We start from the raw sequence: 21,624 nt of genomic DNA on the forward strand, positions 1-21,624 counted from the left end.
AATATGATGAATTCTTCTCACTACATCAATCTTGGAGTCCACCCGTACTGCTTATCTGGCTTGCTTGTAGTAAAGCTTATATTTGAAGCAGTGGCTATAGCTGCTGAAGGTAGTTTCTGATATACAACTACCGACGAACGGATCCAGTATATATGCAAGACCCGGACCAAACTGAAGTTCCTTGCCGTACATTGGGGGGGGAATCATTGAAAATCGACTGCGCCTAATCCCAGCTATTACCGCCACAGGCCGTACGGCTCGCGGCACGCCTTCCACAACTTGATGGTCCCATCCTCGCTGCCAGTACCATAAAGCTTGCCATCCGGCGAGAAGCTAACCGACCAAATGGGGCCATGGTGGCCCTTTTGAACCTCTGAAACAATGTTAGCAGCACTTCCCGAATGTAAGGATATCAAGGAGGCAGACATACCAAGCTCTTCCTGGGTGTCCAGATCATAAACTCGCGCCCACGTATCATTCGCACTACCAGTCACCAAGCGCCCCGACTCCTGATTCACCGCTGCACTAGCAACGTCGTAGTCGAAGTCAAATTTCTTCAAGATTCGACCTGGCACAACCCCATCATACACATACACACTTTTTCCCGCTGCCACGGTCATAATCGCCGATTCGTTCGGCCGCGTGGACAGCGTGTTCAGCTCGCACGTCCCGATCGCCCCGTCGACCTCGCGCTCGACGATCGCGCCCCGCGACCGCAGATCCCACCACCGCAGCTTGCGGTCTTCGGCGGCTGTCGTCAGGATGCTCGGGTCCTGGTTCCAGACAATCGATTTGATAGTGCCGCCGTGCACGCCGGGCCCGATCTCGTAGCTTGCGATGGTATCAGCATTCTCAGGACTGCTTGGGGAAGAGCCGTTGCTGCCACCGCTGCGGGTAAGGTCGAAGATGCGGAGTTTCTTTTCGGCGCTGCCGGTTGCCAGGACTTGCGGGTTTGCTTGGATGGGGAAGGCAATGGCGCGGACGATGTGTGCGTGTTGGAGGGTGTGGAGGCACTCGCCGGTATAAGTATCCCAGACCTTTCTGTGTAGGTGTCAGTCCAGTCCCTGGAGAAGAGTTCGCTATTATGAAGTCAGGCGTACGCTGAGAAATCAGCTGCGGCGGTGGCTGCAATGGCTGCATCGGCTGAGAGGCGGGATTGCCAGACGGCACCTTTGTGGCCTAAAAATGTACCAATCCTGAGAAGATCGGATCTTCAGTGTTTTTTTTTCTTTTTCGGTTGTATGAAGAAGTTATGACAAGACGTACCAATCACCTGTGATGCCGTCACGAAGCATAGGGTTGTTATCTATATGTGGGGAGCTTCGTCAACACCGTGTATTTCTCAAGTGGCCAATTGTAGGAAATTGATCACCATACCCTTGCAGGCAGAGATTATGTAGTACTGATCCTCCTCCACAGTCGAGGAGAAGCTGAGATGTGTCACTGGGCGTGAATGCCCGTGGCAAGTAAGAGGGACCACCTTGGGAATATCTGCAATGGATATGAGCTCGGTGCAGGGTCATTATTTGATTTCGTACCCACCTGAAGCCATGGCGATGAACAGTAGGAAAGGAATGGAAATTTAGCGAAGTCAGGTCAGAGAGGGGAAGAAGCTGCTAGGATTGTGGGTTCCAGATGTCGGTGGGCAATGCTCATAGAAGCTCGTGACCGAGATTGTTCCCAAGCCGAGGGTCGGAAAAGATTGGAGCCACAAGTCAGGCACACAGAGCAACAAAAGAGATTCGTCAGGGTCGTCAGGTCATGAACAGGAAGAGACAGGACACGAAGTGGGATACTGCCCACGCAGTTACAAGAAAAGTCGGTTTGGATTGAGTCGATGGGGTTCACCTGCAGCCCACTTTGCTGAGGTAAGTCCCGTGCCTGGATCCATTTCACGTGTTTTCGATTTAAAGACGCGTATCCTGCGTACTATTCGCGTAGATCAGGGACGCCCTCAAATCTCGATTTCAGGGTCTTCAAATGGCGGTTTGACTCTAAGTAAGTGTTATGTCTTCCAGAGTAAATTTACACGCCTTGCAGGCCTACAATGCGAGGAGCGACATCCTTTCACCGCCAGTTGCTTGTCCACTTCGGCGCCCGGGGTCCTGGAAGCAGATATTCCCTGGATCTGGAGTAGCACGCTTTTTCTTTCCAGGGTATCAGATCAATCAAGGCCGATAGGACCTCTGCTCCTTGTGGTGGCATCGTGATACTCAAAGTGAGCAAGAGACTTGAAATGCGGTGGAAGGACTCCCCCAATTATACTCTAGGAAGCGGCGAGGGAGGTAAACCCTTAAATAAACAGACGGAAAGACGCCCGGGCGGAGGGTTATACTGGTGGTGAACACGAGCCGGACATTGGATTTGCACGAGCTGGCAAGAAAATTACTATCTAGCCTCGAGGTATGTGCAAGCCTTGGCTTCTCCGTCGCGGATGACGGGTACTGATCCCTAGCACGTCTTCGCGCAGGCCCCAGGGGTGCAGGTTCGGTGACTCAGTCGAAAGTTCGAGCGGGATTGTCTGGACACGCTAAAAATAAGTGTTGGACAAAGACGTCTTCATTGGGGAGTGGTGCTGGGGGTGGTTCACCAGTGATGGGGGATGTTTTGTGAGGCAATCCACAGTACAAGATGGTGCAGCAGGGGTGACACGGGGGGTTCTCTGACCTATCACGCTCTAAACTACCCTGAATGCAATGCCTTTCGCTTGGAATTGCTCGCGAAACTGGGTTGGCATGATCTTCGACGTCAGACTCGAGATCTGACTTAGGCCATCTCTACTTGTGATGTCTCCCACGATCACCTGTGGAATTGCTGTTTGACGTTGACAGGGCATGAATAGGGCCCTACCACACAGCAATTAGTAACATATCTAGAAACTAAGGGCTGCGGCCTCCGTTCTAGATTGTCTATGACGAGGGGCTCAAAATTGCAATGATAGAAGGCATTTCATCTATCTTACTCACGTATCTCTAGTACCGTTTTCCAAAGCAGTAGAGGAATCAGGTCAAATTCTTCAATGCCATCGTAAATATACATTCGAATGTCACGATAAAGCACCTCCCTGACCCGATAATGCGCACTAACTGATGTCCAGTAGAACTGTCCAACACAGGCCGATTCTTTTTGATCCAGCTTCACTTGACAATATGTATTCAAACAAGGATATAATTGTCAACCTGGAGGGGTACCAACTTGGAGGGGTACTGTAAAACCAGGAAATGAAAAGGATAGAAACTATGTCGACAATATATCGTCCTGATATCATGATCTCAGGGTGAGTACCAAACGTCCTTGTGCGTTCGAAAGAGCAAAGCCCAGTATGGACCTCCTTGGTATTGGCAATGAGGTGAGTTTTCCTCGTGTATCTTCATCTAGGGATTTGGTCCCATGTATTATGAGCATTCAGATCCTGCAGAAGATGCTGGATTGGTGGAATGGTTTGAGAATGGGGGAACAGAGAAGTCATTTCTGGGGTGGCATTGGTTGAAGAATGATGATTCTGCATCTCGGAGGTTGCGAATGGTGTCACTGGCTTCATACTTGAGGACTAGTCCAATTTCCGTAAGACTTCAGTCATAAACGTCTTGAGGGTATTGTGGGCCTGTTACCGATAGTGTAGATGTCATCATTGAAGATGGCTCATTTGTTTCTGAAACTGCGCCATGTAGACACTGGTTGGATAATGGATCTCCACAAAGAGGGGCAACGACTGCCGGCATCTGTCCAGGGATTCGAGGTCTGATTAATGAAATTTTCCTCGGAACCGGGGGATCGTTATTTTGACAAACAACCCCAACGCGTGAACAATTTCCACCTAGAGTCCATTAGAATTTGGCAGTAGATCTCAAGTTTTACGTACAGATCGGCTGCTTCTCATCACACTTCTTTCTTCTTTTCCGACAAGTGACGCATCCAGTTCTTGACCGTGTGTGTGTACTTTTTCGTTTTCGCGCAGAGTGTGTTGCTGTATCTTCATCGGTTTTCGAGCATTGCGACACAGGAAAAAATATTGCGCTGGTTGCTTTTGGGTCCCTGCACTGCTCGGAGTGCCCTTCGTCTCGTGAAGGAAAAGCGGAGGGGTCGTGCTTTGAATTCTCAGGCGAATTCACGCCACACAACCCGCCAATGTCCTGATCAGTAAATGATGACGCCTGGCGAACCAGGCTAGTCTCAGTAGCTATGTCTGCCATTTGATTAACTGAATCAAGCCCAGGCTCTTGGTTTGGGCGGTCGCATTGTCTGGCTTCTGGTGTCGATGGACCGTGGGACGATGCTACTTGAATCTTCGTTAGTAGGTATTCTAAAGAAGGAGAACCGCGCTCCATGTTTCAAGTCTCCTCCACACAAAATCCGGCTGTTCCTTCGAGTTTCACTCGGGCAATGTTGGCCACCGGCTGTAACGCTGGAAAAAAAAAACTTGCCTGGGAATAGCTCTTCCGCAGATTTGCATCGACTCTGATCATCCTGCAGGCATACAGAGCTAGGCTCTCCACCTGCTAGAGCCTCCAGACTCACATTTACCGGTTGGTTCGCGTTGCTAACAACCGAGCTGGGACTTCTCTGTCGACTAACTGGAGCGTTCGATAATTCACGCTCCTCGCTCATCCCGTGACGATTGGGCTGAGCATGATCAGGCGTGGAGATGGATCCTGCCAATTGAACAGGTAATTCTCTCCCATTTTCATTTTCTGTCTCCAAAATACCTGGATTAGAGGCAGATCTGGAGATCAAATTGATCGCTTGAGACAGCCTTTTGGATTCTGACGCTATCAAGATGGAGTTCGGCACAGACGGAAGTTCCGTCAATGATATCTCAGATGTTTCATGTCTTTCCGGAGCCTCTTTTCCCTTATTAGTCAATTTTCCAAAGCCCAGTTTATATAGCTGCGACTGTATTGCCTCATACGATCGTCTCATGTTGGAAAAGTCGAAATATTTTTGTTCGATATCCTTTTTTGATAGATGCCGGTGAGCCTTGAACCATCCCGGTAAATTACTGCTCTCATCATGAGTCCAATGGAGTCCTGCGCCTCCTTTGGCTGTAGGAGAAATCAGCACTTCAAACCATCAGAGGCTAAACCATTGATATACTGACCTCGTTTCTTCGTCTGCATACGATCTGATGCATTAGTTCTTGTTTGTCGGTGTTCAGGCGATTTACCCCTCTCTGCATTTTCCCCATTCCTGAGCATATCATCGTGGGTCACAAGGGCACCCAGCTTGCGTTTCAGCAGCTCTAGTCGCTCTTCCAACCTTTTGAGAGCATTTCCGGTCGTGTGCGACACTAAAGACCATTCGTTAATCCATTTTCATTTCCGAGGAAAAGGAGCTTCGCATACTTCCACTGATGATATCCTGCCAGTGAGTCATTTGCTCTAAAGTGAGCTTGGTGGCATTGATTTCTGATGAAATATCACTGGGATATGAGTACGGGTCGACAAGCTGTCGAGGGATTCCAGTTGATATAAAGTCATGGTCCGCCTGAGGCAGCTCTAGCAAAGCATTTCCTTTCTCAATCCGAACGTGATATTTGCCGGTCTGTTGGAACTCTGCATCATACACCGCCGATCGAATGACATCGGCCCAATTGACAAGAGAGTCGCATGAGTCTTCGACTTCCAGCACTTGGGGATGCAGTGAGCTGAATAAGGGACCGATTCCGGCAGCTTTACTATCGCTAGCAAGCGGAATCGCAAATATCTGTGCAAGATTGGCACCAGCTTGTAAGGCGATTTCATAAGATTGCAATAACTCCCCCAGTGATTGAAGCTCAGCTTTTGGTGCGGCAAAGAAGCGTGAGATAAGCCTGTTCTCGAATTCTTGCCCCATTGAACGTGACCGCTGTTGAAAATTCATTTCGGTGGGCCCCATTGTATTTAGCACTCGGGTGAATAACTTCAAGAAACATGAAAGGTTGGATGACTTGCTCCAAGCGCATAAATAGTCGCCATGCCATTTGTCATGTGACGGGGCCATGACCTTGTACCTGCGTTGCAATAGTCCAACGGTAGCTGATATACGACCCACATACGAAAACCAACAGCGCCTAGGCCTATATAATGATTGGCCGGTATCGCGAATAGCGTTTGACTAAAGGAAAATTCCCCGCCCTCCCCAAAGAAACAGTGGAATTGGACTTTCCTTCTCCATAGAAGCAGTGAGCTTTTATGTGATAGCAGCCTCGCGGGGCCAACCACTGTCACCTATCCACTGAGGGCATCGCACCGCGCAAGCCTTGCCGTGAATATGATCGGCCTGTGGAGGCCCAGCCTGGTTTCTTCCTTTCGCCTGTAAAGGCGCATCCAAGCCAAGGTGGGCCCTCAGAAATGGCACTAGTCGACATGGGATCTAACGAATGGCTAGCATTCACCTAGAGACTCATGAGAGACTAAGCGAAACCGAAAAAGTCTTATCTGCCCGGACTCTGTGATTTGGCCTTATAATCTCGACCTTTGGCCACGACAGGGGTCCCCAGCTGTCCAGGCCCAACAATCACGGCCGATATGGGGGATGACGCGGCCAGAGCAGAGGCAGATGCCGATCTCCAACATTAACGGCTCTGCGCTCGGGCCCTAGAAGGCAGAGCGGATGAGCGGGGAAAATTGACTGTACTGTAAGGGAAATTGGCTTCACCTGCTCAGCCCTATCTATGCCGCCGTAGCTTCACTCCAGCTCCCTGCCGGGCAGAGACAAGAGACCGTCTCCTACCGGGCGATGACAGCGCGTTTGTCTGCCGTGGAAACACACGTCTCATCGGATACGACAAAGTTGGAGCGAAAGATGCTGGTCAGGAACCGTACAAAGAACCCAGGTTGTGACTGCGCCCAAGTTACAGGGGTCCTTTGTTGCGAAGCCTCGGCCTTGAGCTGGATTGTCGACCTGACTCGCGACACGGATCGGACTGGCCGCAGAGAGCCTTCGATTTGCAACCGCCGGGTAACTGGAGTGTTCCCGCACCAATCAGGGGAGTATTTTTCACGCACCCCTCGACAAATAGACTTTTCGACTCAATGCAGCACAGCCAATGGCGGCCTAGGCGATTGTTGGCACAGTCAATTCGCCGCAATTGGCTCAGCTCATTATTTTGGATCCTATTATGATTCATTCTTATCTATTTCGCGCGTGCTACAGGGAACCCATGCTTCTTATCTTTTCTTCTTTTTGCCGCAACTTTTGTCTTTCGAATAGATCCAATCGGCTTCAGTTGTTGTCTTCTGTAACCTTGCGCATGCTATGACCATACAGCCACCACTCTTCACACTCCCATTACATTCGACTCTTGCGTCACGAAGAAAAGAAGACTACCCAGCTTAGCCGGGCCATTTATAATTTAAATAGATCCGTAGGCCCCATACCTTCCGCTATTACCTCAAAAAGGATAAAAAGATATCTGGCTCGTTTCCTTTGTGAGATTTTATTTCCGTTTCCCTTGCCTAGTACTACTTTTATACTTTTACTGTTCCGTGCAAAGCAGCCCCTTGACATAACATCTCATCCAGTAAGGATTTCCGATCTGCTACCTACGCTCATGTTCTCCTAACTTTGCTACGTGTGCAAAGCACGATCAGGCTATCCCATCACGCATTGATTAAAGAGGTCGAGTACCTCCTTCGAAAGAGCCACGCGTACTAAAAGTAGTCCAGCTAGTATGTCCGTCCACTTTGTATTCTGACACTGTGAAATCGCCTGTAAAGATTAGATCCCACTCAATTTGTCTTTTCAAAGATACATGCGTACCAATGCCGAAGCCTGAGGAATGAATGCATGCGCTCCAACCGACCATAGTGTTTTTCGAATCCAATCATACTGCAGTTGCGATGGTTTCAGTGTTTTAAAAGCGCAAAATAAAGGCCATAATACCAATAAACCCCTGGTAAGATGGCCCATCTCTTCATTGTGTTGATCTTTTATCCGGTTTGGACCTGGTTCGAGAATCGTAGCGACGGCGGAACATATGTTTTCCACTGCTTGGTGCGTTATGCCCGAAAGTATGGAATATTCCTTCGTTCCTTCATAGTTCCTGCCAGAATGAAGACAGCTACCTGTCAAGACAAGTAACGCGGCTGTGATGAGCTGAAGACACTGGTAATCATTCCATCGGACTAATAGAACCACCTAGTAAGGCGGCGTCAATAGATGTTGAGATGCATGTTCAAAGTGAACTTACATTCATCAATCTGTCGCGAGAAGAAACCTTGGAAATATCCAGATCTGGATTTGGACATAGGTGTGGAAATAATTTTAGGTTCTTTTGAATCTGTCGGAGAAAGGCTCGAAGCTTTTGTATGTCTATTTTTCGAGGAGTTGCTTCCTGAAGCAAATTATTAATCGCAGATGCCAGGGGACGCAGGCAAAGCATGGCGATGTCTAATATAAGGAAGCCTTTGTCGAGACTATTCATGTTATGTGTCGCAAATGATCCAAAGGCATTACCTGCAAATTTTGAAATTTGAATGGCGACGCGCAGAGGATCAGATACATCAGTGAGCACGGAATCTTGAGCACAAAGTGGCTTTTCTAGAATGCCTAAAAGCCCATCCAAATGAATCTGCCATGTTCTGTCCTCTGCTTCGATATTAACGATCATCTAACTCCGAGATTAATATGATTGATCTTAGCAGGACCTAAGTTGATCATACCTCATATATTGAGAAAAGAAAAGCCGAGCTACCAAGGGACGCTGAGTATGGTGAAGCCACCAGCGTATCCTTTAGGTAACTGGTTGCAGTGCCGTACTCAGTGAGTAGTGCTTTTCTATCCTCTGAATATTGAATGGGCTGGCGCAGTGAGTGAAGACACCTCCTTATCATCCTCACGGGATATACTGCCCTAAAATCTGGGCCTTGTGTCGTGGTCACGATGCTAAATAAAGATGGAGATCTGGGATTGTTCGGTAGGCTTTGGCCGGTGGTGGTAAGCAGTGCTTCTAGCAACGAAGCTGCAACTGTCGATGTCTCAATCTGTTGTGACCTGTCATAATTTGTAGACACCGACAAAGAATAGGCGTGTGATATTTGCTGGGTTGACACGGTGATGGCAGAATTGTGTAATATTGTTTTCCCTTTTTCTTGCCCTTCGTCCTCCTAGGCAGACTCTTCCTGTTTTCGTGCAATTTCCACAGAAAGGGCGGGTCAAGTCACATAGAATCTTCCTAAGCTTGCAGGTCGTACAACATTTGCTTGCATGGCCGGGGTTAACCATTATTACGAATCAATAATTCATTCCAAATTAATAATTCTAAGACTTTCCGATAAGTCTCTCGGTAGGATTTCACAATCGGAGAATGCGGGGATATTATGTTATCGGCCGTGGAGCTGGTGGCTCCGCGCTAAAATTCTCGCATCAGGTGGCACTAATCCCGATCCTTGCGGATAGCTGAGCTTGGACTTTCCGACGAGCTTTGCGCTAGATTTCTCGCAAACTAAACTTATTCGAGTATAGAGAGTGGTGGGGAGAAGCGGTTTAATGGACAGTTCTTATATTGGTATCATATACCTTGACCAATAAACTACAATAGGGAAAAAAGATTCTTAACAGATACCGAGCTTACCGAACATGTGTTGTAGTTACTCGCTCTATATGAGAAGCTAACCAGTCCCCGTTAACAGCAGATTCGAATTCTCCTATCTCATGAAGTTTTCCCTGTGCTCCATAATTCATCAAAAGCTCAACCCGTCTGCCCTGGTCCGAATGTCTATTCAACCGATTAAGTTATGGGGTCACTGGGGTGGCCCCAACCCCTGGTTAGTTCTTGAACTCAGACATTGTGAACCAAGATATATTGACATCCAGTGAAGGAAAGTCTGCATAATTCTTGAAGAACTAGGCCTCCCTTATGACCTACAGCTAGTTGAGTTCGCCGATGTCAAGCGGCCTGATTATCTAGCGATCAATCCCAACGGGCGCCTCCCTACTATTCAGGATCCAAATACTGGCATTACGCTCTGGGAGGTAAGCATGTTCCTGTATTTGAAAACCCATGATAATTACGAAGTTGACAAAGATCTTTTCCTAGAGTGCTGCGATCATCATTTATCTGATTGAAAAGTACGATAAAACGGGCATCCTCTCTTATGCACAAAGCCAAGAAAATTATCTTTGCCAGCAGTGGCTATCTTTCCAGTCTTCCGGTAATAATGAACCACATCTAGACGTATGTTAGTGAGGCTAAAGTTATCGACAGGCCAAGGTCCCTACTTCGGCCAAGCAACCTGGTTTGCTCGCTTCCATCCAGAGAAACTTCCTTCTGCCACAGAGCGTTATGTTAACGAGATCGTCCGAGTATTTCGGGGTCTTGGACAAAGGGTTAACACGGAATGGTACAGGTTGGCTCGTAGGGAACAAGTGTACGTATGCGGATTTATCATTCGTCACTTGGGCTGTTATAGGCGAAGGATTGCTTCAAGAGTTGGGCCGAGCAGATGAGCTGAAAGAAACCCATCCCAGATATACAGCTTGGCTCGAATCAATGAAAGACCGAGAGAAAGTGGCCAAGTGCCTGAGTCTTATTGCGCGAGGGGAGGGCCGCGCACGGCTTACGATGACTGATAGTTTTATGTTAGATAAATGCAACTACCCAACCAATGGCAATTTATATGATTTCCTTCTCGTACTTGTTTCATTTCAGGGCCACGGCGTGCAACAGCGCATCACCAGCACTAATAACGATACATGGAGTAGGCACTTTTATGCACGCATGTATGGCCGGATAGGTACAAAACTGTGTAGAAAATGTGATATAATATACTACAATTATGGTGCTGTATCTATAATAGAGTAGGAATGTCCGCAGTTCGTGGTTGGAAGCTCGTGGGTCTGGATAGTGATAGTGAGATCTCGGTGTTAAGAAAGCCCCTTCTCGTGCATAGAGCTTATGCCGGACAAGTTATATGGCAGGTACGTCTTTTTACTGGTCAATGTCTGTTTGATCGTGACTGTATGATGTCCTAACCCTAAAGTCTAGAGCATATGGTAATGTGTTACACAGAATAGACAGATAGTAAGAAAGATAAGCCTATATTCTCTAGAGTGATGTGATTGATGTTGTTGTCTGGTTATGGTGACTGTACTTGCTGAGTATTGGAGCGGCCGAAATTGTCCTCCCTTTTCTGCAGTTTCCGGCTCAGATCCCAGACACGACGTTTGCGTTGGTGGAAAGGGCGGAATTATGGGAATGAATTTGATTATAGGCCGCATAATTATATACTGTAGCGAAAGAAAAGACAAGGCCCTTGTCTTGCTAAATCGCAAAATCCCTCAACTGTTCGAAAAAAGGCACAGAGGAGCCTTGGGCGTCCTTCAACCTTTCAACTCTGACCTGCTTTGTCTCCTGTCTCTTGAGAAGGAAGACTCGGGTGAGCTGCCAAGTTCACTGAAAGCAAACACAGTGGACTAAATCGACAGCGAGGAATTCATCGTTGACGGCCAATGCAAAATTGAAAGGTAAATAGAAGAAACTACCGGAAAGAGACTGGTATTTGCTCGTACCGGTATTTATGTCTTATTGTGCCCGTAGCCTAACACGTAAACTCTAGCTTACATCTGAGATGTGGAAATATGCAGATGCCCCGCAGGCTGATAAGTCCAGATAACCCCATCCCCTTCACGACTCCCCGCCCTTACGAAGGCACCTTTCTCCACTTGTCCCCATGTCTCAAATAAACCTGAATTTCAGAACAGCATGTGCCGAATATATCGCTCTAAGCTCCTTCTTTCACCAGGTTCCTGCCCCGGTCGTTCGCAATACGAACAATATCTTGCCAACCAGCCAGAAATATGTTTTGCCATTTTCTAAGGAGCGTGGACTGACTGAAATTCTCGCTTTTATGGCTAAAACTAAAGATGGACGGGAATATATTCCAGCGGTCTGCGTGAGAGAGAGCCAATCTGGCACGGCCTTGGATATCATCCTAGCCATTAACAAGACAACCTACACGGATGGAGATGATATCTTACAAAACCTGAAAGCAAGTTTTGAGCAAGTTTTCCAGATCCTGAATAAGTCCGACTACGGTTAGTTTGTGTCTGCTTTGTATGCAATGATAAACCCTAACGGTTCTCCAAACATTATAGACAAGCCAGGGGTTCAAAGAAGAATTTTGATGTCAATCATCTCAATGTGCTCATTACGGATACTCAGCCGGTTGCGACTTGAACAGAACGCAAGTAGGAAGCCTATCGAGGATCTACTCGAAGACGCGATGTTTAGTATTCGGCAGGTCCAGCGTCAAAAGCTTTCTCAGCAAGGATCTATCATCCACAATGACTTTATTTATAACAGAAGCTAGCAAAGTCATACATCTGGTTGATCGATGGTCGAAGCACCAGAAGCTGGAAGAGTTGAGTGATCTGGTGGAGGGGATTCATCATTTGCATCAGACAGTCCCACGATTAGAAGAGTTACTAGACATCATATCGAAAAAAGATATGGCTCCATCTTCAAGATCAAGTTTACTGAACATCATCAGAAAACTGTCACGGTACTGGGAAGCCGCCAGAAAATTGTATCGAACAGCTAAAAAATTTCCGCTGGTTCGAAACATGAAAATTCAACTGGCAAGTCTCCCCCAGAAGGCATTTGAAAGCCAGATACATTCTAGCCAGATTCAGAACCTATGTGTGTGTCTAACTAAGCTTGGATTGCCCGAGGGCCGACAAAACGTTCCACTGTTGTGCCAAAGTCTGAGACTTGATCAAAAAGCCGCCTGTGACAGATATCAAAATGCCCAAAGGGCACTTTCAGCGTCGAAAATACACGCCGAAATCCAGGTTGTTACTTTTTGCGAAATACAAGCCCAAAAGCCATTTCCACGAGTGGTTAGTTCAAGCAAAGATGCATGCTTTCTTTGTGATACTTTCATTCAGCTATACGGACGAATGCATACTCCAAGGACCCATGGTCGGCTTTATCCTGGCTGGAGACTTCCAAGTTTGCCGGTGTTTGGAGCCCTCCAGCAAAGATTCAATGAACATCTAGCTGAGAAACTTCGACGCAATATTTCACAAGGCTTGGCGCAAAGAAAGTTGCCGATTTACCCATGGCCCAATGAAAGCAACTTGCTTACCTTATCGGACTCTTTGACAACAGTCGGCCAGCCGGATCTCACTGCCCAGAACTCCGAGGGCAAAGTGATATCCCTTGGCTCGTCCTGTAAGTTGTCGGATAATTCACCCAGACACGGCCGTTCATTGGCGCTCGTCGAAACACCTCACATTGGGGCCCTTTCACATAGTCCCCTCGAGGCCGTCTACTTGGCGGATGGAGAGCTTCTCAATGATTCTGTGCGCCCTATCAACCGTTTCCGTCTTTACATTGCAGGATGCTTCGAAATATATCTCGAATTGGAGTCCCCATCAACTTCTGAGAATAAAAATGAAACCTTAAGCTATGGTATCAAACGGTGTTCAGCCGACAGCTTCAAACCGAGCCCGAGGAAATCGGTCATTGACGTACAGCAGCTCAACGGTGAAGTCTTATTACAGTTGTCCAAAGATACTGTGATTTGTCTAGCCTCTAACGATGTTATATTGGAGATCAATATCCAGGGATGGACTAAGGATAAATAGTAACCCCCTCGTCAGGTGCCCGCAGCTGTATCTATCTAAAGACAGAAATAGACAAAGAGAGAGAGGAAGAGGTTATTTTGGGTATTTAGTTCCGGGTTTGGTTTTGAATGAGAATAAATCATCCACCTCAAAAGAAATTTTCAGACTCCCTTCAATGATCAGGCGTGGAGGCCAGACATTGAAAAGACCGGCACATAACAGATCTGAAAAGAAAGCTTTGAAGTTTGACTTCTTCCTGGGCACTACAATAGAACTGTCCCAGAAGCTAGACACGATCCCATGTCGGTCTAGACATCCAGCCATCTGGAGGCCTGCTAAAGCCTTGAAGCCACAGGTACTGCTGAAGGGTGGGGCGCATTGGCGTCCCACGCTAGCACAATGCACGCTACGTTAGTTGAGCAACCATGCTGATATAACTAGCTACATAATCACAAGATATATTACTAGATATTAGCCAGCCGCCACTCCCTTCTCCACCTTAAATTTGTGGAGCGAGCCGCATAGGCCTTAGCGTGCCGGATTGCGGCGAGAGCCTCGTTTTCTGATGCTCCTGCGCGAATAGTGTCGAGCGTATGTTGCACGAAAGTCCCATCACAACTCCTTAGGGCCCGAAGAAGCTCACACATAAACTCTTGGAGACTGGTAAGCTCTTCTTTGGTCTTCTTAGCGGTGGCCTTCCGATGTCCATCGGAGAGTTTACCGAATACGTTAACTAACTAGATCGGGCATGGAGGCGTCGCAAATTTCCATTACTAGGTCCACTCACGGCCCAAGGCCCGATATGGCCACCGGCATGGTCTTCTCAGACTTTGCGGCGCACGAGGCTGAATTGCCCCACTGACCCCCTCAAGTAGATTCAGTAAAAAGTTGTTTGTGATGTCATTATATGCACAGTCACCTGGTCCTAATGAGTCATTCCACTGTTTTCTAGTCTTTCGAATTAGCAGCCTCTTAGTGGCTATCGCAGGCTGGGCAGTCAAACAGGACTGTACAATCTCAATCTTCATGCTGACCAGCGTATGACTGTGCAGTAGGTCCGGTATCGAAGGAGCGACCTCTACGGGTATAAGAGCGTTGAGATTGATGGTTTTGTTAGCGTTTTAATTTTCATTAAGGTCAATCATACTCAAACAAGTAGATAGCTTTCCTTGGTAACTTTACTTGGTATTATGCCCTATCGTCACCTTTGCCACCACCACCCCTCGCATCAAACATTTAACAGTTGCCCTATCCCCAATACGTTTTCTGTCGGGCTCTTTAGACTATCTTTCTTTATATTTCATTTATTGAGTTTCTGTTTCTTACAAAAAAATGCAAAGGCAGATCGCTGGAACGCTAGACGTCCGTTTTTTTGATCGTATCCAACAAGATATCCTTGAGCATCGACACGACAAAGAATACGACATCTTGTACTTAACTCCAGTACCTGATTCAAATCACGACTTCCGTGTACGCATCGAGGATTTTCAAAGTCTCGATTTCGACAACTCTGATCAGTGGTCTCAACGTTTCAGAACCGCTTACGCCCATATCAACCAGCGTCACCCTCTTGGAGTACCTTTTACCGTCAGTCAAGTCTGCAAATCAGGATGTACTCGGCATCATTCCACAACCTAGCCGTCGGCTTTTTCTAAGTTCCGTCCTGGTGCAAGGAGTATCTATTCCAAATGTCGACCAGCGCAGCAACATTAGCGCCTTGGTTACTCGAGCTGGAAACGAGTACTGCATCGTAGTCTATCAAAATGATCAATGTACCGGAGAAGCTATCTCTTACTCTGGTGATGACGAAGATTGTTATACGATCCTTGGCGCCGGCGGTGCTGGACTCTAACTCTTGGCTTCAGATGCTGACGGTATGCTTATTTTTCTTTGGTGCAGCTGAATGCCCCGCTGGCCAAGAGGTCGACACCTTCAAATCCAGATAAAGACCAGACCGGAACGAACTGGAAGCCTCTAAACGGAGACCCTGGTTCGTTTCAGTTTTTCAAGGTTTGAAGCATTTATTCTCCTTTGTTGTCGTAATTAATATGGGAATACGAGACAAGGCAAATCTATGTACCCAGAGCGTGACCCTAAAAATAATGTATATATCTAAGGATAAATACTAGGTTGTAGTGGAATCTTTCTACTAATCTTAGACTTAATAGAGAAGACGAATAAATGTCTTTTCCTTGGGTGATAGATCTACTAAGTCTTTTAAGATGTTAGATGGTGTCTATATTTCTGAGGGAGATTCTGCGAAATTTGAGTAATGCTAGACGTCTCGAATCCAATGATTTAAGGTTGAGGCTTTGCCCGCCCCGCCGGGCCTTGCAGACGGTGATAGCGACTGCCAGATGATATCCGGCTTCACGCGCACCGAAATCACGCAAGAAGCACGTGGCGCATCGTGGATACTTACAGTGTAGGAACAATTAAGGGCTTTCGATTAGCACTTTATCAGCTCTTTTATTCTAGCATGTTCGTTATCTGCTCCACCGCCCACGTGATTTCAATGTGGGTCAGCGGGGGATCATCAGAGGTAATAAGACAACAAGGTCTCATGTAGCCACAGCTTGTCTATTACGCTGCGTACGTGATCAACAGTATCGCCAGCTTCCACCATCCTTTTGCCTTCTTTCTCTCATCAATACCTTCGGCTTTCTCCCGTCGCAGTGCGCCGTTGTATGTATGCCTGATTTCAAGCTCGCGGCGACCCTCGAAGGCCATAGCGATGATGTAAGATGGCTCCCTTCCTCTCCGATGTCGAATTTCGAGCACCTTGGTAGTGCGCGGCACACCACATTCATGAGGCTGAATAGAGATGCTCTAGGTTCGCGCTGTGGCCTTCCCAAACCCCAATGCCGTGCTATCCGCATCTCGTGATGCCACGGTTCGCCTTTGGAAGCTCATCTCATCCCCGCCCCCGACCTACGACTACACCATAACAACTCATGGGCAAGCCTTCATTAACAGCTTGGCATACCTCCCACCTACTTCTGAATACCCAGAGGGCCTAGTCTTCTCCGGTGGACAGGATACTATTATCGAAGCTCGTCAGCCGGGTAAGGTCGCCGACGACAATGCAGATGCTATGCTTCTGGGACATGGACACAATGTCTGCGCACTGGATGTATCCCCGGATAGTACATGGGTAGTCAGCGGCAGCTGGGACTCTACGGCCCGTATATGGAAAGTAGGCAAATGGGAGGCCGATGTGGTGTTGGAGGGGCACGAAGGAAGTGTCTGGGCTGTGCTGGCATATGACAAAGACACAATTATCACTGGTAAGAGACGGAAACAACTCAGAAGGAACAGGACACTAATGCGGCATTGTAATAGGCTCTGCGGATCAAATGATAAGAATGTTTAATACTGCTGGGACCCAAATTGGAAGTTTGAAGAACTCCAATGATGTGGTTCGAGCTCTATGCAAAGTCCCATCATCGAGTCCTACTGGTGCGCAGTTTGCCTCAGCCAGCAACGATGGAATTATTCGGCTCTACACTCTGAAAGGTGACTTGGTTGCTTCACTCCATGGCCATGAAAGTTTTGTCTATTCGCTCGCAGCACTCCCAACTGGCGAATTGGTCAGTGCTGGAGAAGACCGAACAGTTCGTGTGTGGAGTGGAACTCAATGTGTTCAAACCATCACACACCCTGCAATTTCGGTCTGGAGCGTTGCTGTATGTAATGAGACTGGTGATATCGTGACTGGTGCTAGTGACCGCATTACCCGTGTCTTCAGCAGAAGCCCAGAGCGCCATGCATCACCAGAAGCTATTCAAATATTCGACCAGGCTGTCAAGGAATCCGCTATTCCAGCACAGCAAGTTGGGCAAGTCAATAAAGAACAACTTCCTGGTCCAGAGTTTCTTCAGCAGAAATCTGGCACCAAGGAAGGTCAAGTTCAAATGATTCGGGAGACTGATGGCAGTGTCACTGCTCACACTTGGTCATCTGCGACCCAAGAATGGATTGCAGTCGGTACTGTGGTGGACTCAGCTGGTAGCAGTGGCCGCAAAACTGAATATCTTGGCCAGGACTACGACTATGTCTTTGATGTCGACATCGAAGACGGCAAGCCACCATTAAAGCTTCCTTACAACCTTTCACAGAACCCCTACGAAGCTGCAACCAAGTTCATTGGAGACAACGAGCTGCCTATGTCTTATCTGGATCAAGTTGCCAACTTCATCACACAGAATACCCAGGGTGCTACGATCGGTCAGTCCCAGGAACCGCCCGCCGGAGCCGACCCTTGGGGCTCTGACCGACGGTATCGCCCAGGGGATGCTGCCGCCGCTGAGAATGCGCAACCGCCAATCCCCGAGTCCCGTCCCACAGTCCTCCCTCAAAAGACCTATCTCTCCATCCGATCTGCAAATCTCAAAATTGTCACTAAAAAGCTGAAGGAGTTGAATGAGCAGCTTATATCTGAGGGTGAGAAAAGGATAGCATTGGCTCCAAATGAGGTCCAGGCCCTTACTGCACTATCGGAGCAGCTAGAAAAATCTCCAAACCTTACCAAATCCCCTATCATTGAGGAGGGAGTACTGCTGGTGTACAGAATCGCAACAGAATGGCCCGTCGCAAGTAGACTTCCCGGACTGGATCTATTGCGGTTGCTTGCAGCAGCTTCACCCGTGACGGCGACCTCAGAATATCCTGATGTCGACCTCATCTCAGGTGTGATATCAAGTGGAGTATTCGAATCACCCCTGAACGTCAACAATGCAATGCTTGCTATCCGGACTTTCGCAAACCTCTTTGAAACTGAAGCTGGCCGGAAGCTCGCGGCCGCTCACTTCGGCCAGATCCTCACAGCGGTGAGGTCCGCGCTGGCCAACGCAGGAGCATCGCCTAACCGCAACCTCACCATTGCTGTAACAACTCTCTACATCAACTTTGCTGTCTATTCGACCTCAGAAGGCCGAGCACAGGCGCCTGAATCGGCAGAACACGGCTTAGTACTTCTCGAAGAGCTCACAAAGATTGTTTCTGGAGAAAGGGACTCGGAAGCCGTCTACCGTGGACTGGTTGCCTTGGGTACCCTCGTTACCGCACTGGGTGCTGAGATCAAAAGCGCTGCGAGGGAGATTTATGAGATCAACAGTGTCCTCGCTCGAGTATTAGGCTCAAGCTCTGGAAAGGAGCCCCGTGTGAAGGGTGTTATTGGCGAAATCCAACAGTCTCTCAAGCATTAGGCGCTGATGGATTCCCCCATAGATAGATAGAAGCGCTCATAAGAATGATGATGCCATTCTTTACTCTTGCATTTCCTAGTAATTGACACCCCCGTATCACCACCTAGCTTAGAGCACTGGCCTAGAGTCGACCCTCCGCATCAACTCCCACCTCTAGAATCTGATCAATGCCCTGGTACTGTGGCAAATCCAGCCCATACTTCTCTGCAATAGTCCTAGTCAGAAACCGCCCTCCAATAAAATGGCGACCGCGGTAATACTGCACGCAGGGCTTCGGCGCCGTCAGGCTGATAAGTGCTTTCGGCATAAACGTCGCACCAGGACCTTCTTTCGGTGGTCCGGCTTGGATATCCCAAGAGCTGGGCGCATCGACGCTTAGGACTGGCACAGACGATTTCTCGATCTGAGAAACGATTTCGCCAAACGGGGCACGGAGAGGCCCGCCAAAGGAGAAGCCGAAGATGGCGTCTACGAGGAAGTCTGTTTTCTGGAGTTCTGCTTCAAAATCGGTTATGAATGGGACACAGAGATTCTCCAGTTGTACTTTCAGGCGCTGACGACCAATGTTAGCTCGGGTTGCGATATTATATGAACGAGGGCTCACCTGGTACAGCTCATTTTTGCCTTGCTTGGGGTAATATACGGATGGGTTGTAGCCGTACTGGGCGAGGTGTCGGGCTGCTACCAGTCCATCGCCTCCTGCAAAAAAGTCATTGACCAGGTCTTGGGTGATGAGACAAGGTTACTGATGTCGATAATATCATACCATTGTTACCAGGCCCACAGACTACAAGGACATTCTTGCCAGCATTAAGAGGGTGCATGCGCCATACTGAATCATGAATTAGGATGAACGTAGTCTTGGAGCTCAGGTGCAGCCAGGTACTTGCCAGCTTGAGAAACAGAGAGGCCTGCGAGCTCCATTAGCTGGTCAAGCGACCAGCCTCCAATCTCCATGAGATCCTTGTCGAGAGATGCTGCATCTTTCGCAGAGATTGCCTATGATACTCAGTAACGATCTCGTTCTATCGAATCTGGAGACATACCTTGAGCGCCATTGTCGATGACTTTGTGTAGCGACGGATCGTGGGTGATAGAAAGCGTCGGCTGAATATGGTACGGAACATGCAATAATCTATGTCTGGGTATACACTGTGAATTTGCCCGTTTGTCTTAGCATTGGAACTTGGTAGAAGGAGTAATTACGTCTAACAAGGTATTCGACAGCAGGTAACTTATACATGCTCATTGCATCATCCCCGCCGGCGCTAATCCCGATTAGGCCGCCTCGGTATATATATTTTTCCGTTTCTCCCTGAACTTTTGGTAGTCGATTTTACGACGGAATCAGGTCGACTACGCGAGCTTCATAGCGAAACACATCCCACCCGGCATCATGGTTGTTCGCATTCGGCTGGCTCGCTTCGGCAACAAGCACAGCCCCTTCTACAACATCGTCGTTGCGCAGGCACGGTACGTGGTGCGTGCTGGTTTTGCTGTCCACACGACATCCTAATCGGCATCAAGACCTGGCTTCCTGGAGGCATCCGACTAAACCAATCGGGGCTCCCCGTCAAAGACTTTTTTTTACTGACATCGGCATATAGATCTGCCCGCGGAGCTAAGCCGCTCGAGGTGATTGGCACTTACAACCCCGTGCCAAAGCGTCCCACGAACCTTTACGATGAGAACCCCAATGCACGCCCATATAAGGAGATCGCTCTCGACCGATCAAGGGCGCGGTACTGGCTGGGTGTTGGCGCACAGCCCAGCGACCCGGTCTGGAAGCTGTTGACTATGGTATGTGATACGACTACTGGGACTCGGGCATGGACTCGGCCTTAACGTCTCCAACTTGACACAATTTGTCGAGCTCCGTCTTTGCCATTCAGGAACAACCGGAATCATTGGCTAACTATTCGTCTTCCATCTGCAGGCTGGACTCGTCAAGCCGAAACCCGCTACTTACCTGGAGAAAAACGTTTGAACGACCAATCTTTATAAAATGATATCCTGCGCCTGGCCTCAAGCGAGGTCCCTGGACTCCATGACGAGGCGAAGCATGTCTGATTGGAAGCGACCGCCACCAGAGACGCTGATCCCAGCGACATCTCCATGTAATTCTCTTTTTCTTATGTGTTCCGGCATTTGAGGCGTTTTCTTGCTAGTTGGGCCGCAATCGGGACAGCTGCATCCCGACTCTTTATGTACAGTATCATATGCGGCGTGCCATGGCACAATCAAAGACTCCCATTCCCGAGATTCGATGTTAAAAGTATACGAGTACGGAGTAGATCAGGCATAAACATGTACGAACCCAATCCGCGGAGTGGACCTCCTAAGGCTACGCGCCTATGGGAAAACTTTTCCGTATCACTCATGCAGAGTCGACTTAAGTTGTACCGATCGATCACATGATCCAAGCCCTAGAGGCTCGACTTCCAGCTTCATGCGCAAGATTTCGCGAATCGCAGGTGACGCGCCTATGATCGGTGCTCTCGGGACCAGGCACCAAAGGGGACCGGAGACTTGGGCTGAGCTTTCAAAAGAAAACCGGCTTGTCTCCACGGCCCAACCAGACGAACCATCGGGACTCGATAAGCCTGGGCCATTTAACGGGCCAACCAATCCGCGCGGACGAGGCAGACTAGCCTATGGCAATTGGTCGGCGGCCCTGGAGGATCGCCGGTTTTTGAGTTCGCAAATTCCGTGGACTCAGGCTGACAGGCCTTGGGACTCTCACTGTCCCACCCTGATCCCAGTGTACAGTATACTACTCATGTACTCCGTAAACGCGTCCCTGATGCATGGACTCGGCTCTTTCTCCAGATCTAACGTGCACGGATGACGCGACTTTTGTCTCTCGGCA

At 48.4% G+C, this 21,624-nt stretch overlaps 8 protein-coding genes across 8 annotated transcripts; 5 read left to right on the top strand and 3 right to left on the bottom strand.

The window, feature by feature from the left end:
* Nucleotides 1-236: 236 nt before the first annotated feature.
* Nucleotides 237-1,295, bottom strand: N7468_003547 (WD40 repeat domain-containing protein; the record flags this gene model as incomplete). Its single annotated transcript, XM_058472844.1, has 4 exons — nt 237-373; nt 431-1,041; nt 1,101-1,196; nt 1,267-1,295. The coding sequence occupies 4 exons, from the start codon at nt 1,293-1,295 to the stop codon at nt 237-239; spliced, it is 873 nt and encodes a 290-aa protein (XP_058331847.1).
* Nucleotides 1,296-5,008: 3,713 nt separating this feature from the next.
* Nucleotides 5,009-5,874, bottom strand: N7468_003548 (uncharacterized protein; the record flags this gene model as incomplete). Its single annotated transcript, XM_058472845.1, has 4 exons — nt 5,009-5,042; nt 5,099-5,111; nt 5,165-5,287; nt 5,343-5,874. The coding sequence occupies 4 exons, from the start codon at nt 5,872-5,874 to the stop codon at nt 5,009-5,011; spliced, it is 702 nt and encodes a 233-aa protein (XP_058331848.1).
* Nucleotides 5,875-11,651: 5,777 nt separating this feature from the next.
* Nucleotides 11,652-12,020, top strand: N7468_003549 (uncharacterized protein; the record flags this gene model as incomplete). Its single annotated transcript, XM_058472846.1, has 1 exon — nt 11,652-12,020. One exon carries the CDS (start codon nt 11,652-11,654, stop codon nt 12,018-12,020), a length of 369 nt encoding a protein of 122 aa, XP_058331849.1.
* An 859-nt stretch (nt 12,021-12,879) lies between these two features.
* N7468_003550 (uncharacterized protein) lies at nt 12,880-13,569 on the top strand (the record flags this gene model as incomplete). The annotated part of the gene is made up of 1 exon (XM_058472847.1): nt 12,880-13,569. One exon carries the CDS (start codon nt 12,880-12,882, stop codon nt 13,567-13,569), a length of 690 nt encoding a protein of 229 aa, XP_058331850.1.
* Nucleotides 13,570-15,311: 1,742 nt separating this feature from the next.
* On the top strand, nt 15,312-15,564 carry N7468_003551 (uncharacterized protein; the record flags this gene model as incomplete). The annotated part of the gene is made up of 2 exons (XM_058472848.1): nt 15,312-15,422; nt 15,448-15,564. 2 exons carry the CDS (start codon nt 15,312-15,314, stop codon nt 15,562-15,564), a joined length of 228 nt encoding a protein of 75 aa, XP_058331851.1.
* A 675-nt stretch (nt 15,565-16,239) lies between these two features.
* Nucleotides 16,240-18,755, top strand: N7468_003552 (WD repeat PLAP family protein; the record flags this gene model as incomplete). Its single annotated transcript, XM_058472849.1, has 3 exons — nt 16,240-16,287; nt 16,382-16,835; nt 16,891-18,755. 3 exons carry the CDS (start codon nt 16,240-16,242, stop codon nt 18,753-18,755), a joined length of 2,367 nt encoding a protein of 788 aa, XP_058331852.1.
* Nucleotides 18,756-18,876: 121 nt separating this feature from the next.
* On the bottom strand, nt 18,877-19,813 carry N7468_003553 (NADHX epimerase; the record flags this gene model as incomplete). Its single annotated transcript, XM_058472850.1, has 5 exons — nt 18,877-19,308; nt 19,360-19,454; nt 19,522-19,555; nt 19,611-19,754; nt 19,802-19,813. The coding sequence occupies 5 exons, from the start codon at nt 19,811-19,813 to the stop codon at nt 18,877-18,879; spliced, it is 717 nt and encodes a 238-aa protein (XP_058331853.1).
* Nucleotides 19,814-20,151: 338 nt separating this feature from the next.
* On the top strand, nt 20,152-20,742 carry N7468_003554 (mitochondrial 37S ribosomal protein bS16m; the record flags this gene model as incomplete). The annotated part of the gene is made up of 3 exons (XM_058472851.1): nt 20,152-20,228; nt 20,363-20,555; nt 20,692-20,742. The coding sequence occupies 3 exons, from the start codon at nt 20,152-20,154 to the stop codon at nt 20,740-20,742; spliced, it is 321 nt and encodes a 106-aa protein (XP_058331854.1).
* Nucleotides 20,743-21,624: the final 882 nt, after the last annotated feature.

This window comes from Penicillium chermesinum (genome assembly GCF_028974085.1).
Source record: "Penicillium chermesinum strain IBT 19713 chromosome Unknown utg000003l:1.0-5111272.0:1.0-5115320.0, whole genome shotgun sequence".
Classification (NCBI taxonomy): Eukaryota; Fungi; Ascomycota; class Eurotiomycetes; order Eurotiales; family Aspergillaceae; genus Penicillium; species Penicillium chermesinum.